Below are 14256 nucleotides of genomic sequence, written 5' to 3' on the forward strand. Positions count from 1 at the left end.
GACAACGTGCGTATTCAAATGTCACCCTTCAGTCTGCCAGCTGGGTTCTCTTCCTGCCCTAGGAGGAAATTTCCCCCGCTTCTCAGGCGCGGGCCTTAGTCTTCCTTGTGTGTTGAGGGTGGTATTTGTTGAGACCCACCTGCCGGGAAGGTGTCCGTGGGTCACCCCAGCAGTGGCTGTCGTCCGTGGGTCACCCCGGCAGTGGCTGTCGTCTGCGGGTCCCCCTGGCAGTGGCTGGCGTCCGTGGGTCACCCCGGCAGTGGCTGTTGTCTGCGGGTCACCCTGGCAGTGGCTGGCATCCGTGGGTCCCCCCGGCAGTGGCTGTCTGTGGGTCACCCCGGCAGTGGCTGTCGTCCGCGGGTCACCCTGGCAGTGGCTGGTGTCCGTGGGTCACCCCGGCAGTGGCTGTTGTCCGCGGGTCACCCCGGCAGTGGCTGTCGTCTGCGGGTCCCCCTGGCAGTGGCTGGCATCCATGGGTCACCCCGGCAGTGGCTGTCGTCTGCGGGTCACCCTGGCAGTGGCTGGAGTCCGCGGGTCACCCCGGCAGTGGCTGTCTGTGGGTCACCCCGGCAGTGGCTGTCGTCCGCGGGTCACCCTGGCAGTGGCTGGCATCCGTGGGTCACCCCGGCAGTGGCTGTCGTCCGCGGGTCACCCCGGCAGTGGCTGTCGTCCGCGGGTCACCCTGGCAGTGGCTGTTGTCCGTGGGTCACCCCGGCAGTGGCTGTCATCTGTGGGGCAGTGGCTGTCATCCGCGGGTCACCCTGGCAGTGGCTGTCATCCGCGGGTCCCCCCGGCAGTGGCTGGAGTCCGGGGGTCCCCCCGGCAGTGGCTGTCGGGCCTCTGAGGCGGCACCCTCTGGGCAGATTCCCAGCAGTCAGTCTCTGCCCGGGCTCCCCGACGTTCAGCCTCGCACGTTTCTGTGCTTTCAAGAACTGTGGCGTTTGCTGTCCCTTCTGTTGGGCGGGCCACGCCCGCCGCTTTTGCCTGACGGTCACCGGCGAGGCTGGAGGCTCGGTACCAGCCCACGGGCAGCTTCCCCACGCGGGAGGGGGCAGCGGCGTGACGCCCGGGGGCCGCGGGTGAGGGCCGCGGCCCTGCCCGCCCGGGGACCCCCGTCAGCGCCGGCGCCCGCCTCAGCCGCCCCGCCCGGCGGCCGCGGCCCTGCCCGCCCGGGGGGCTGCGCCGCGCCGCCCCCGGAGGGCCCGGCGTGCCCCGGGGAGCCCCTGCGGGGAGGAGGGAGGAGCGCGCAGCGCCATGTGAGGAGCTGGCGGCGGGCGGCGGCCCCCGGGGAAGACAGATGGGGTGAGAGACAGCGGGAGGCCCGGCTGTCAGCGCGGCCTCACCCCGCCGCGGAGGGAGCCCCTCCTCCCCGCGGCTGTGCGCCTCTCGCTCCCCGGCCGGCGGGAGCCATGGCGTCCAGCGAGGAGGACGGAGGCGGCAACGGCGCGGTGGAGGAGAAGGAGAACGGCAAGAAGAGGAGGCTGGGCGCCCTGGCCACGGCCTGGCTCATCTTCTACAACGTCGCCATGACCGCGGGGTAAGCGGCCGCGGGCACGCCGCGGGCCGGCAGCGCGGCGCCTCAGCGGGGCGCGGAGCCGCAGCGGAGCCGGGCGGGGCGCGGCGGGGTGCCGGGGAGCCGCGGGCTGGCGGAGCCGCGGGGCAGCCGGCTGCGGGAGCCAGGGGCGCAGGGGAGCCGCCGGCAGCGGGGCTAGCCTGGCCTGCCGGGCATTGCCTAATACGGTGCAGCGCTGCCAGCCGCCGGCGCGTCACCCCGAGCCCGCCGCGGAGGTTAAGTATAGCCGGGACAGGAATGCCGGGCGGGGGTGCCGCGCAGGCCGCGTCCCTCGGCACCGCCGCCCCTCCACCGCCGCCCGCCTCCGGGCCAGCCCCCGCGGCCCCCCGCGCCTCGCCGGCCGGCCGCGGGGAGGCGAAAGCGGCCCCCGGCGCCGCCGGGGGGTCGGGGCGGCGGGCAGGGGCGGCGGGGGCTGGGGGCGAGCTGCCCGGGCGGCGGTCCCCGCCTGCGGCTGGCGCTGCGAGCTCCCGCCCCGGGGCACCGTGTGGGGCGGCGCGGCGCGGTGCGGGCGGTGGGCGCTGGGGCCCAGCGGGCAGAGCTCGCCCCGGCTCCGGGCGGGGGAGAGACTTCCAAAGCCGAGGGTGGTCCTCGGCGCCAGCGGGCATTCAGTGATGAGCAGGGGGTGGGTGGACGGGGAGAGAGCTGTAGTAACCCCGGGGGCTCGTTTGAGCTAGTGCTCCATACCGCGGTGCTTTTGCTTTGAGGAAAGTGGGTATTTATTTGGATCAATGGATCGTAAGAGCCCTCAGGTGTACGCTGGTAGTGCTTGAAGCACGGATTTTCACTTCTTGAAAATTTGTCCTGTTCACTAACTCTTGGGGAAAAACCCCCCAAACTTAATTTCTCCATGCTTAGAACAAAACTAAGAATGAACAATTTTGTAACTCCCAGGCTGACATTCACCACGAGAACAATTTTACCTTGGTTGCCAGTGGGTGAACTCTGCCATTTGAATCCCGCAGAGCAAAACTGATACGCTGTAGTTGAAGCAGGAGTTCAAGCACTGATGCAGAAAGCCGGGATATGGTCGTAATGGCTTTCTTCTCGCTAGCATCTGTGAATCTTGAACACGTATTCAAGTCTGTTCATATGTCGCAGCAGCACCTTTTGAAAAGTGCTTTTACTCAATGTCATTTTTTTTCTAGCTGGCAGGTTAATGTTACCTCATTGAATTCCCAGCCTCATGCTCAAAGTGTGAATTTGCTAATGAACACTGACTCTTGCCACTGACTTTTATATGTCTGTAGAAGATTATCGAACCATGTTAGTTTTGACCTTAGGTCCTGATTCAGTATCTCCTACTTGCTTCTCTCTCATCTTCCATTAACATCAAAAGGGATTAAGACATGCAAAATTGCGTATTTTAGGTGGAAACAGAGAAATAAGAGATAGGAACAAATTCTTGTAATCTTTTACGGATACAATTTAAGAGAAGAATAAACATTTGAAATAGAGCAATACTTAACAGGGGCACCACACAGGGTAAGTAAGTAACAAGAGCGGTATTTTTGTCCATTTGTCCAGACAGTGCAATATAGCAAAGTGTTTCTAGAGTTTTAACAAACTAGTAAGTAATTGCATGTTAACAACCATTCCAATGAAAAATTGTGGCTTATCTTTCTTTGTAACAAAGGTTTAAGGGACTACAATGACAGATCAGTACCCAGTCTTACTGAAAGTCCAACTGGAAATGCTACCTTTATTACGGAAAGTATTTTGCATATCCTGCTGATTTGCAATACTCAGTACAAGTATTGCCAGTACAGTACAAAGCCACTGACAATAAATCAATCTACAAAAATTCATGTCCAAATAAATTTTTATTTAAGGAAAATATTTGCAGTCTTTGCTTCTGAGTGTAGTCCAAGATTCTTTCTCTCTGCAACCTTTTTATTGCAGAATGAGGTGCAGAAAATGCCTTGTTAGATTAGATGTATTATGACTTCTCAGGCTAGGGCTAGGACGAAGCTGTTGCTGTCACCATTCGTGCTGCCAGCTGGATGTAAACTCACTGTCACCTTCCTCTTGTCACCTTCCTCTTGTCAAACACTTCACCATAAAACAGGGCAGCTTTACTGTGAAGTACTACCAGTGATATTCCAGTAATTTCTCATTTCCGCAGTGGTGGGAGACAACCTCAGATTAATGCGCTCAGATTTAAAATCCATTATAAAATCTCAGTAACACTTGTGGGGGCAAATTTTGGAGCACTGGCAGGTCGGATTCATGGACTTAAAGTAGAAGGGATCAAGGAGGGGAATCATTCCTACTGTGTAAGGAAGCCTGACTAACTAACTGAGTTTGAAATGCCGTCACGAAGTGCTGGAATGGGCCACACCAAACGACTGCGTAGCAATAGGCACCCTGTGTAAGAGTTGTTAAGGAGCTGATACTGAAGTACATGCCATCCGAGGTGAACAGAGTTGTCACGATCCGTGCGACTCTCCTGCTGTTACAGCACAACAGGTCTGACCAAAGATCAGTATTTTCTGGTACCCCCGTTTCCAATGTTAGCCAGTACCTTATGCTTAGGGAAGAGTATAAGGACAGGAGAGGTGTTAAATATTTATCCAAATGTTTATATAAATATTTCTCCAAATGTTTATATGCTCTCCAAATCTGGCACTGAGTATTTCTCAGACCCCTCTGCTTTGTCACTTGGGCCCTTCCTTAGCCAGAGCTGATGTCGCTGTACAGCGTGCTTGCTATGGCTTTGTGTACGATGAAAGGACCGAGTAATTGTTCCAAATATCATCAGACAAGAAGTTAAGCTAAAGTTATTGTAATTTTTGTATTTTTATTTTTAACTCTCAAAATAGCCATCCATAGCTCTGGTTATGCCTGTAAGTCTATATTAAAGAATTTTTGTACTTTCTTAGTCTTTGTGGATTGAAAGCTGAAGTTTCAAGGCATCTCGCTAGTGTGATGTTTGTAAGAATGTGGTATAGCTCTGCATTAAGCATGGAACATACGGTATGCTATTTTGAAAAATCTTAATTATATAAGCACAGATTAATTATGTGGAAGGAATTGTGCACGCCTTGGGTTATTGTACTGGCTCTGGGCTGGGTGGTGGGGATCAACCCACCACAGTTTAGAAGTTTGTTTTTTTTTTTTTTTGGCCTCAATTTTCACTTGAGATCTCAATTTAAGTTTTATATCAAATTCCAGTTTGATTAAAAGATACTGTTACTTTCTTTCTTTTACACTGGAAGGATTATCAGTTGGTAGCGCTGTTCGGTTTTCTTAAAAAAATATAAAAAAAATTAGCCAACACCATCAAATGTGCTAGTCAGATATACCTATGTGCTAGTCAAATACCTATGTGCTAGTCAAATATACCTATGCTAGTCAAATATACCTGTCTTTGGAAGCCAGGAGCATAGACCACCCATCTTTCAGCACTTTGGAGTCTAATTTTCAAAGATGACTTCTCAACACTTTTGAAAACTGAATCATGATGGTAACTTCAGTTGGACAATCACAAACATTCAAAAAAACCAAAAGCATTCAGATCGCTTGTCAGTTCTGAAAATTATGAGTTGAGTGGCCATGAAAAATGTAAAAATGATGTCGGTAGGTTCCAGTCTTTTACTTATACAAACCTGCAACCCGAAACGGTGGCTTCAGTGCCGAGTTCATTGCATGTTTTCAAATAACCGTAATTCACAGTAAAGATGTGATTTAATAGTAAAAATATGTAGTCACTGCTAGTGAAAAGTCTGATGGACCCGTGGTTTTGGGGGGTCCCCTCAATTCAAGTCAATCCTCTGAAGGTAAACAAGTCATTCTCTATCCTTTGCCAAGTGAAGAGATAAAAGAGTGCAATGTTTATATAACATTATATAATATTTATGTCTAAAGATACTTTTAATAATCTCCTAAGAACACCAACAAGTGAAGAAGCAAAGATATTCTGTGAAGAAAATATTCTACTAAATTATTTATGGTGGATGGATATTTTTAGAATTCTAATTTGAAATGTATCCATTCTCTTTCTTTTGTAGGTGGCTGGTATTAGGTATTGCCATGGTGCGGTTTTATATACAGAAAGGAACACATAGAGGCTTATTCAGAAGCGTTCAAAAGACGCTTAAATTTTTCCAGACATTTGCTTTGCTTGAGGTAAAATTTTAAACATTAGTTTGCTTTACTGGATGCTGCATATCATAGGCAAAACACATTATTAACCTGAATTTAATATCAAAATATTCTATTAGTAGTTAAAGTCCTTTTAACTTTATTATTTAATGAAGGTTTTTTGGGGGGCAAGGTGATTAGTTGAAACAAATGAACACATTTTTTCAAACTGAGTGCTAATATTTCTTTATATCAAGTACTGCCTGGGAGCTGCTTTGATTTGAGAGTCTTTAACTCAAAAGGCAAAATCTCTGAAGGCATGACAGCCAGCAGATCAACCCTCTAGCTTAGTAGATATCTTGTCTTCCATCTCAGAGATGATAGCTTCCCTCTTATTCCTTATACTGGACTCATCATCGTTCTGTGCCTTTTCTGCTTATTTCCAGACTGGATTCACGTGCCCCATTACAACAGTTTCAACAGGGTCTGTGCAAGTTGTGCAAAGGATTCTTTAAATAATACGACTTTTGCCAACTATGCACTAGTGGTCTCATTTTATGGTACATCTATGGAATGAACCTGTCGGGTGTATTGAGCACCTACAGTTCTTTCCCAGGCACAACAAAGAGTGCCTATCCACATTTTAACTTTTTTTTTTTTTCAATCTGCCTACAACATTAGCAGTTCAAGCAACTATTAAAATCATGTGGCCAGCTGTATATAGGTTTTTATGCTATTAAACTTTCACAATAAGTAATTCTACTCAAATCTGTCAAAGTAATGAAAAGCACTCTATTTGCTGAACATTACTGACCAGAAAATACAATAAATCTGAAGCTTCACAGCTGTCATTGTCAAAATTATAAGAATGTTATTAATCCATAATGAACACAGAACACTTTAAATGTGCTATACGTTTAGCATCCCTTATATGTCCTGTCCTGTAAAATTCTTCTTTGAATAAGATAATGGAAGGGAAGCTTACTAATTGAAAAAATAAAATGCTTTGTAAGTATCTAAATATGTAATATATACAATTAATTAGGAAAGTAAATCTCTTTTATATGTTTGCACAGATCAGATACTTAGCCCATGACAGCATTGGTTGCCAGGGCTCTAACGTGTATTCTCTTAAAGGCTGTTAGTTGGAGACAAAAAACCAGTTCTCCTTCAGAATTAAGCCTAGGTTTATATTAATATCAAAAGGCCATGTTTATAGTGTAGATAGTAACATACTGTACATCAGTAACCTCTAACTTATTTTTATTTACAGGTAGTCCACTGTGCAGTTGGTGAGTTCTTTGTTTTAGTTTCTCCTGTAACTAATTAAAACATGAATTGTGGAACAGAGATAACGTGTTTCTCTTTTTAAGGAATAGTTCGCACATCTGTGCTTGTGACGGGGGTCCAAGTGAGTTCAAGAATCTTCATGGTGTGGTTCATTGCACATAGTATAAAACAGGTATGTGTGTGAGCAAGTCATGTTTTGATTGGTTTTAAGGAGAAGCAATTAATACAGTTCTCATTTCACCAGGAAGACCGATTTAAAAATTAATGATATTCCTACAGAGAATGCTTACATACTTGAGTGCGATTTTGGAAGTTGGGGTTACAGGATGGAATTTATGTGCTTCTACCCAGGAGACTGGGTCTGGGTCTTAGCTGTGAATCAGCACTGTCTTCGGCATTGTGCTGGCTGTGGTCTGCCTAAGTGAGATCAATGACTACTGCTATTATTTACCAGCAAATCTACCACAGCGTTACCAGTTCCCTTTCAAAAACTTAAATAAGCACTTACCGAATTAATCTAAATGAAAATATGTCTTAAATTGAATTTACCTGGATAAACATGGTTGTGACTTTGCAATTTCTTTTAGGAACCTTCTTGATACTTTAATGTTATGGTAATATTAACATTTGATGGCATGCATACTGCATTGCTTTCATTAAAAATATATCAAGTCATCCAGCATGGCACAGTGACACTTAAAGTCCTGTATAAATGACAATAGTTTATTTGCCTGGCTGTAGGTGGTTATTGTAAGTCTAGTGATTCGTTAGCGGACTGAAACAAGCAGACTACTTACAGCTAGTAGATAGGACGTTCAGTTCAGTTTCTGAACTGTGAAGATCATGTAAGAATTAAGTGATAGATTTTGAGTCTGTGCTCCTGAATTTCTTGAACTTAAAAAGCTGAGCCATTAAACTGTCTCACCAGCAGATGGCATATGCTTTTCTGCTGATGGGCTACCATAGCACCTGCCTCAGTTGTCAAATCCCTTTGTTTCAGTTCACAGAGGACTTGTTTTCTACACTTCATGTTTTCCTTTACTGTTGCTTTTCTTAACATGGAATAGGCTTTTCATAGTTTTTTTTTTTGTTTTTTTTTTTTTTTGGTAAGCTAAGTGTTTTCATTTTTCCCTTAAGGGAAAATGTCTCAAAGATCAACAAGTTTTTTATACTGAATGTTTACGTGAATGCTGGAATAAAGCACTGCATTTTGCCATTTTGTTATTATCTGTAGTGGATTAAACCTTTAGCATATCCAGTCATTTCTTTTGTTTCCTCTGTCTTCAGTAGAGTAGGTCAAGCTGTGTCCAAGAAAAAATACATCTGAATGTATGTCTGATTGTATTTCACGCTGTTATTGCTTAGCAGGCATGAATGTTCAGGGTCACTTTAGGTGGCGAGAGGCATGTTAGTGATAATAGCCAGACCCAGATCTCTCTACTTGACTGGAGATTTGCAAGGCAACAGATAGGAATTCTCTGCATACTTGTTTAAAGCTCTTCTGCTTGGATTTAGCACTGTGACATGAATCCAAGTTTGGGTTTTCAATGTTTGTCTCTAATCGCATGAGGCTAAAACGAGCCTAATTCTGTCTTTCCCTTTGCTTATTTGTTTGGATGGCTTTGCACTTCAGTTGTTGCTATTTGTTTGTGAGTTCAGCGGTATTTTTATATCTCCTTTTGTGATGTTGGTGAGATCCTTTCACTAAAAGTGCACCTTCTTTGACACATTGAGGGCACTATTTTATGAGATGATGAGCACTTATAATTTTTCTTGACTTTTGACAGAGTTGTGCATTTTCAGCATCTTTGAGGTGTATAAAGCTTTCTCACCGTGTTGCATCTTATTTAAAAAAAATTATTTCCCTTTTGTGTAATTTTAACAAAACTTGTGTTACTTTATTTTATTTCACAGACATCCCTGGAGCTTTTCAGCCTTCAGGCATGGAAGTGTATTACAAAATTCCTCCCCTTTTAAAGAAAAGAAAATTACTTGCGTGTAATTCTTCTTCTCAGAAGGTAGTGTTTGTGGTAGATCCCCATGTGCTTTCTCTGTATTTGGGGATTTTTGTTTATTTGTTCACTTAGAGTGAAAAAGAACAAATGTTTTGAAACAGCAGATACGTGTGCTACCTACCGATGAGGCAGTTTAATGACTCAGAACTTGAATCTTAAATGGGATTGTTGAGTGAGTTTACCCAAAGCTCCTGATCTACCAGCTACTCGTCATTTAGTGATCCATCTGTGTTCCAGCTCCTTAACTATCTTACAGCTCCCTGAAGTCTGCCAAATTTGATCTTTTGCAACTAAGTTCCAGTTAGTAGATTATACTAAGCAATTCCTTTTGTCTAAAGTTTCGGGGAGACCTGCATTATATAGTCAGGAAGAAGCAAGATAAAAAGTTAAAAAAAGTCTAGGGGACAGCGTAGTGAAATGCAGAATGGGTAAAAATTATTATGAAAGGAACATATCTTCTGTGTTGTTTTCTTCTTGCTGTTTTGTATGAAAATAAACAGATAAATCAACCACAAATAAAAAGAGGGAGGCAGTTAGACAGCATAGTGAAAATGCAGATAGAGAATAAAGAGGAGGAATAAGCTCAATTATAGGGTTTTATATTTTGGTATTTTGGTATTTGCATAATGGGTAAAGATTGCTCAGTTTTCAAAATGTCTGTATGTTAGTAAATACATATGATAAAGAACTGTACATGGTAATGGTTTCAGCATATTGCTTTTATGCCAGAATTTTCTTTCTTTACAAGATGTTAGTTCTGTTCCATATATCTTAAACAGAAGTCTGTTGCAGTTTGCACAGAAAAGAAGCTTAAGGATGAAGAAAGTGTTGGTTCTTTATACTTCTGCAGATCCAGAATGAGGAGAGCGTTATTCTTTTTCTGGTCGTATGGACTGTGACAGAGATTACTCGATATTCCTTCTACACATTCAACCTGCTCAACCATTTGCCATACTTCATTAAATGGGCCAGGTGGAGATGTCTTGCACTTCAGTTTCTCATGGTTCTGTGCATGTTAGTTTCACGCATGCTGAGCTAACTCACAGGAGAGCAGATGTTTGAGCTTTGGTTATGTGTCAGCAGAGTGCAAGTCAGTTGCTTTCTGTACTTGGGGTCATTGTTACCTGGTTTAAAATGTTAAAAATATTTTAGCTGACATTTTGGGGTGTGATTTGTTCTTTGCTTTCTGTGTCTCACAGTTTGAACTCTGCTTTAACGTCATTTTTTTTCTTTATCTTTGGAGTCATCTTTTAACTTACTGTATGACTCCTGAAGATGCTTTTGAATACAATGCCCAAAATTAAGCACCTGTGCTAGTCTTTATGGATCTCAGGTCTTTGAAAATATGGGAGTTGTTGTCACTCAGTCTTATGCATATTAGTACTTTATGAGAAGTTCTGCTTTACCAGAGCTTTTGTAAGGTTATATTCATGTAGTGAAGCTAAATATTGACTTAGTTTAGCCCACGTAAAAAGTGTGTTCCATATCAAACCTGCTTTGATTTTGAAGCATACTTAAGGTTGGTCACTAGATCAGATATATTACAGAGACTGCATGATTATCAGGAGACTTAACTGGAAGAGTATTGTTCTCTGTAATCATTATTTAAAAAATACATGTAAGAGAGACAAACAAACTTACACTGTTAGAAGGAAAATATCTTACCTACATTCAGCACAGGTGTCTCTTGTTTAAAAGAGTGTGTTTGTTTATTTTCCTTTATTTTTGTTTGATAGATAATGCAGTTCTGATGCTTCTAATGCACTACTTTCATGTGTCTGATATTTATGTCCATTCGTATAATACATTGGTTTTTTGCTAATACCTAAGGTGGTAAGCTTGGTTATGTTTAAGCACTGAATGGCAAACTTAAAAATAATCAGGTCTAGTTTCATTAATAATTTTTTATGTAGGCTTCAGAAAGAGAAAAATGCATTCAGAAAGTACTACATTGACAGATACACTTTTTGCCATCAAGTCAGTGTACCTTGAATGACAGAATTTTTGTTTCCTTGTAATAGACAATAGGGAAAACTCACATTCTCACAGCAGAGATATATGGTGAAATATACTATAAACAAAACATTTGAAAATGTATTATCTTTTCATAGAGTCCAAAATACCCCATCAAGATTTATGGACAATCAAACAGCACAACTGGACATAAATTCAGTACTCCGAGGGAGCTGGAAATTTCTGATCTTTAGCTTATAATTGTAAAAGGTTTGCCTGTCCATTGTTAATGGAATAGGTATGCTCTAAATTTTAGTTCAGAATTTTTACTTAGGTTTTTTTTCACTGCATGAGACAAACCGTGTGTAGGTCATGGCATCAGTTCCTTCTTATACCTCCCCTAATCTGTCCTCTGACCTCTGAGTCCTCTAAGCCCATTTGCTCCTAGGAGGGTTTCATGTTTGGTTGCTGCTGTTTTGGGTCTCATTTCTTTTGGTTTTGTAGTGCACACTGTAGCTTTCTCTCTGTACGACAGCTCTCATTGCTGTTCCCTGCATGAACTTGAGAGCTGTTCCTTAGGATAAATGGCATCTCCACAGTGCGCTATGCATAAGGACAACAGAAACCCTACTGCTTACGTTTTTCATTTTGTCACTACCTATGTGGCCTATGGCATTCAAATCACGTTTTCTTTAAACTGAATGCCTTTGCCTTTTATTTGAACATCTTCTTCCCATCTTAAAACGGATCTGATAAGTTTCTGGCACTTTCCGTTTTCTTTTATTTCCATTTCCATTAGTGGTAAATATGGTATTATTTGGATTTCCTGTATGGCAGTGGGTAAAACAGGCTTCTGATGTTTCTCAATGTTTTCATTGTCTTCAAAGAAATTATAATACATAGAGTTGACCCAGTGTGCATGCACTGTGACAAAGATACATAGGATCATCTGAATTTGGGATCCAGTCCTGGTCTGAATCCTGTCAGTGACAACAGGAGCAACATCAGTACATTTTAAAAAAAAAACATTATTGGAGAATACAAATTCATGGATTTTTTTACTCTTTAGTATTAGAAAGATATACAAACATTCTGATAATTCACTATTTTTAAATAAAAGGACTAAGGAATGCCTTCTCTGTCAACCTAAGCAACGCTATCCAAAGTAACTGAAACTGGTATTCTGTGCCAAGTCCGGATGTGGTCCTTGATTTTGGTGCAGAAACTACTGTAATACATTGCTGTGCCACTAATAATAGCAAAAGGACATTTTAAATTCATGGTGCGTTTCTCACAAGTGTTTTTTTTTTTTTAATGCAGATACAACTTTTTTATCATTTTGTATCCTGCTGGAGTTGCAGGTGAACTGCTAACCATATATGCTGCTTTACCCTATGTGAAGAAAACAGGAATGTTTTCACTGAGACTTCCCAACAAATATAATGTCTCCTTTGACTACTATTACTTCCTTATTATTGTCATGTTCTCCTATGTGCCATGTAAGTATTACTTCAATGTAGTAACGCTAACAGCATAATAATCGATTATCAGCAATGCTGGGAACACTGCCTGTAGTTAAAGTTGCTGAACACTTTCTACTATAAAAGCCTGCTTTCTATTGTTCCAAGCTTTGCTGTGATTTAATTGTTTAAACTGAGATTTTCCATCCTGTTATCTGCCTCAGAACATAAGCTGTCTTAAAAATTTCAGTGAAAATGTTAAAAACATTTTTAAGACTTGGACAAAGTAAAAATCCTTTTTGCTTACACACAGAAATGTCTGTAACTGTGTTGCTGAGAATTTCTAGTGCCTCTGCCACTTTGAAGCAATGGCTTAAAAATTGCCCTGCAAGTTGTGCCAGAGATTTGCCTTGTTTTTCTTCCTATTAATATCCATTTATTCACCTCTGAAAATCACCATCTGAGCATGCTCGGGAAAAACTTGAAGCAATATTCTCCAAGATTCCATTTTCACAGAAATCCACCCCCCAAACCTCTCTGAACATACTTCATTCCCTGGTTTAATCAGATTGTCCTGGTACTTCTAGATACCAGAAGCCACAGATCAGTTGGCTAACCAGAGCTAAGATGAGAGAGACTATCTGTCTCTCTTGCACTTCCAGTGTTATTTCTACTGGTACTTAAGCAGTGTAGACAAGGAGAAAGCAATCTGATTCAGATATAGCACCATGAATGGGGCTAGACCAAACTAGGAAAAAATAGGATATTTTAGATATTCTGGACAGTGAGGCTAGAAACAAGGCAAGAGATTAGGGAGAGGCATGGAGAAGCAGGAAAACTGAAGTTAAAACGGCATCCATAAAAGGTATTCCTTTAAAAAGTTGACCTTATACATGGACTTTCACAGTATGCACACACACTGTGAAATTTTTTGTCACAATAAATCATGAAGGCCAATGAGAGAGGTTTATATGAATAAAAAATGTCCTAAGCTATCATAACTTACTAACAGTTATACAATTGTTTATATAACTTAATGTTTCAGGAATAAATCCAATTTTCTAACCATTAAGTATAAGGATCAAATGTATCAACAGGGCAGTAATATAATACTGGGCCAGCAGAGAGGGAGCTTCTCACTTCAGACTTGAACAAGTAGGGTAAATCTGTATCCTCCTCAAAGTCTTAATTCAAACCTTACCTTAGCATAAATTTGAAGACTGCAGGCACTGCTGGGAAGTGGTTAAGTCCTGTTTATACAAAGAAAGTGTTGGAGGGAAGTTCCTCGAACACAGGGTATACATTCAGGGGGCCTTGTCTGACTTCTGAGTAATTATTGTTTTGTAATTCACTACAATGTTCATGACTTGCTATTATTTACCTTAACCAACTGCAGCACTGTGTGCCATAATTTTTCCTCAGTTCATCATTCTGCAAAACTGTATTTTTCTGTTATGTGATCTGTTGAATTGTTTCATCTAATTTACTTTCTTTTATGCTTTGATCAAGTATTTCCACAACTCTACTTCCACATGCTGCGGCAGAGAAGAAGGGTGCTTCATGGAGAAGTGATTGTGGAAAAGGACGATTGAATCAAGCCATGTAACTATGGTGCTTTTAATGGAAAAAAAGGGTAAAAAACCAAAACTTCCTGTGATTTTTCTGAGTCCAAGTTTTAAAACATGGAACAAGAATAAACAACTGTGCATAAAATAGCATGGACTGTATTATTTTTACAATTCATATATCTTCAGACTTACCTTTTCATCCTTGGTTTCACTTCGATTTTTAATTGTTCATTTCTTCAGACAAATTATTTTCTTATTTTCAATAGGCTGACAAATAGATTTAAGAATTGGAATAGTTGGCTACTGTGCTTTCTGTT

At 42.6% G+C, this 14256-nt stretch overlaps 1 protein-coding gene across 1 annotated transcript; it reads left to right on the plus strand.

The window, feature by feature from the left end:
- The first annotated feature begins 1385 nt into the window (after positions 1–1385).
- HACD1 (3-hydroxyacyl-CoA dehydratase 1) lies at positions 1386–13963 on the plus strand. The gene is made up of 7 exons (XM_075705646.1): positions 1386–1537; positions 5581–5698; positions 6927–6945; positions 7027–7115; positions 9809–9930; positions 12232–12410; positions 13881–13963. Exons 1-7 carry the CDS (start codon positions 1410–1412, stop codon positions 13961–13963), a joined length of 738 nt encoding a protein of 245 aa, XP_075561761.1. The 5' UTR covers positions 1386–1409.
- Positions 13964–14256: the final 293 nt, after the last annotated feature.

Source organism: Pelecanus crispus, chromosome 2, assembly GCF_030463565.1.
Source record: "Pelecanus crispus isolate bPelCri1 chromosome 2, bPelCri1.pri, whole genome shotgun sequence".
Taxonomy (NCBI): Eukaryota; Metazoa; Chordata; class Aves; order Pelecaniformes; family Pelecanidae; genus Pelecanus; species Pelecanus crispus.

Coding starts and splice junctions, on each gene's coding strand:
- HACD1 (XM_075705646.1), top strand. CDS start 1,410: ATGGCGTCCAGCGAGGAGGACGGAGGCGGCAACGGCGCGGTGGAGGAG. Junction 9,931..12,231: donor TACTTCATTAAATGGGCCAG/GTGGAGATGTCT, acceptor TTTTTAATGCAG/ATACAACTTTTTTATCATTT. Junction 12,411..13,880: donor CATGTTCTCCTATGTGCCAT/GTAAGTATTACT, acceptor GCTTTGATCAAG/TATTTCCACAACTCTACTTC.